At 40.3% G+C, this 2458-nt stretch overlaps 1 protein-coding gene across 1 annotated transcript in view; it reads right to left on the reverse strand.

The window, feature by feature from the left end:
• Positions 1 to 2458, reverse strand: part of SCFD1 (sec1 family domain containing 1) — a 123840-nt gene that overhangs the window by 8533 nt on the left and 112849 nt on the right. Inside the window, exons 22-23 of the mRNA XM_005880994.2 lie at positions 1917 to 1950; positions 164 to 229 (exon numbers count right to left, since the gene is read on the reverse strand). Of these exons, the coding sequence (XP_005881056.1) occupies positions 164 to 229; positions 1917 to 1950 (100 nt within the window). The remainder of the gene's footprint in view (positions 1 to 163; positions 230 to 1916; positions 1951 to 2458) is intronic.

Raw genomic sequence — 2458 nt, forward strand, 5'->3', positions numbered from 1 at the left:
GGAGGGAAAGAAGAGGAACAACTGTAATAATCTGAACAATAAAGAATTAATTTAAAAAAAAAAGAATCAGGAGAGCCCTGGAAATAGAGAATGTTAGCATTCTAAAGACAGAACTACTCTTATAAACATTAAATGATAAAAGAATAAAAAGGTCAACATGTACCTTTATGTAGTCAATAAGATTTTGATATTCAATGTAGTTGCCTCCTCCAACCACAAATACAATTGCCTAAAAATGCAAACAGAAAAATAAGTAAGTTAAAAGAAATAGTTAAAACACCATTTTAAAACAGTATTTTAAGTTTTCAAACAAAGTTTTTAGGCGGGAACATACTCCACACATAGGTAAAAGAAAATACTAGCTAGCAAAGGTCATATCCTGCATGCCTGATGTTACTTCACTTATAAAGAAATTTGTTTCTAAAAAGTTTATACATTTATAAACTTCTAATGTCTATTGAGTAGTAAATGAGACAGAGATTTTTCAGAAACAATTTAGAGGAAAATAAACCTCATTCTTCACATAAGTAATAGCAAAGAAATCCAAAGGGCTTTTCCAAAGGCATTTTTGAATTTCAGGTTATTTACTGTAGGTAGAAAGAACAAAAAACTTAACATTTATATAATTTCCAATATACAGGGTGGGGTAAAAGGTTCACAGCTGTCCATATGGAAAACAATACAATAACTAATCCTATATAATAAAGAGGGAATATGCAAATTGACCATCACTCCACCACAAAGATGGGGGCACCCACAGCGGAGGCAGGGGGAGGAGGGGTTTCCATAACACAAGATGGCTGCACCCACAGTGGAGGCTGAGTTCCCGTAATGAGCTTTAAGGAGCAATCAGCAGGGACCTGAGGCTGTGCCCTCTCCCTCCCTCATCCCCGTAGGGCTTGACAGAGGACCTCAGGCTGCGCCCCTAGCCCCGGTGCCAGGCTGGGGGACCTCAGGCTGCGCCCCCTGCCTGGTGGGGCTTGACAGGGGGACCGGCCGGGTCTGGGACTTGTGCGATTTTGAGGCGCACGTGGGTAGGTGGGGACTTGACTCTGGGTCCCATGGCGCGCCCCAGACTGTCCCCGTAGGGCTTGACAGAGGACCTCAGGCTGTGCCCCCTGCCCGGTGGGGCTTGACAGGGGACCTCAAGGCACGCCCCCGCCCTGGCGCCGGGCTAGGGGACCTGAGGCTGCACCCCCCGCCCGGTGGGGCTTGACAAGGGTTGGACCGGCCGGGTCTGGGACTTGTGCGATTTTGAGGCGCACGTGGGTAGGTGGGGACTTGACTCTGGGTCCCATGGCGCGCCCCAGACTCTGACAGGAGGAAGATTTTCATATACATTTTACTAATTTTCTTTCATCTCTGACACTTCTATTATAGAGAAAGGGCAAATAGCAATATTAAAATATTTCCTCTAATCCCCTTTTAATGTGCATGAATTTTGTGCACCGGGCCACTAGTTAATAATACAAGAATAAACTGTTTCTGTGTATTCACAACTGTAAACCTACTTTTCCCCAACCCTGTATGTTCTTTCTTGTATTTTTACTAAGAATCTTTTTTATATTTCAAATGAAAACATAGTCATATCTTCACAAAAGTTTAGAATCCAATTTTAGAAGTTCCAAACATATAAAACTTTCTTAAAGACTTCTTTTTCTGAGAATTACTTCATTTCATGTCAGTTATTTTAAGCTTAAATGATTCTCAGTGTTTAAAGCAGCTTTATAAATCAGAAAAATATACTTGCTAAGAATATATATTTTTTAAGAATTTTGGGTGCACAGAATTGGATTTATCAAGATTGCCATATAGTCATCATAATAAACCATGTTTAGGATAAAGAAGTTCTTGACTGCTTGGTCACCTTTTCATCTTCCCTTTTCAGGGACAGATTATTTTTATATGGAACGTACCTCTTGGAATGGATTTTTGTTCCTCGGAACTGAGCTGTAACAAAGAAAAACCATACTGAAAATTTCACCCATGGCTTTTCTGATGAGAAAAACAGGCATGGGACACACACACACACACACACACACACACACACACACACACACACATATACACAATTAGATATATATTTACAATTCTTCCTCCTTCACTGTCTTGGAGGGTGGGTCCTTTAGTTTTGTGTAGCCAGGTAATGAATTGGGATGCAGAGGAAGAATACCGAAGAGGTACATGTCTCAGTGTCTAAAAGGAAATGGGGCAACCTATGGACTTCAAAATTATAGAAGACTGAGCAGCAGCTCCTATAAGGAGTGGAAATCTGGGTTTAAGATGAGTTGATAAAGTATATATTTTAGTGATAAATTATATAAAATTTTTACCATACTCAACATAATATTACAGTGGTGAGTATCTACATTTGTGAAAAAAGCATGTAAACGGGAAGGATAACAACAATTTAGAAAAGAAAGGGGGAAAGGAGTAGGGATCTGCATTCTACTGTAGC

This window comes from Myotis brandtii, unplaced genomic scaffold, assembly GCF_000412655.1.
Source record: "Myotis brandtii unplaced genomic scaffold, ASM41265v1 scaffold667, whole genome shotgun sequence".
In the NCBI taxonomy this organism is placed as follows: Eukaryota; Metazoa; Chordata; class Mammalia; order Chiroptera; family Vespertilionidae; genus Myotis; species Myotis brandtii.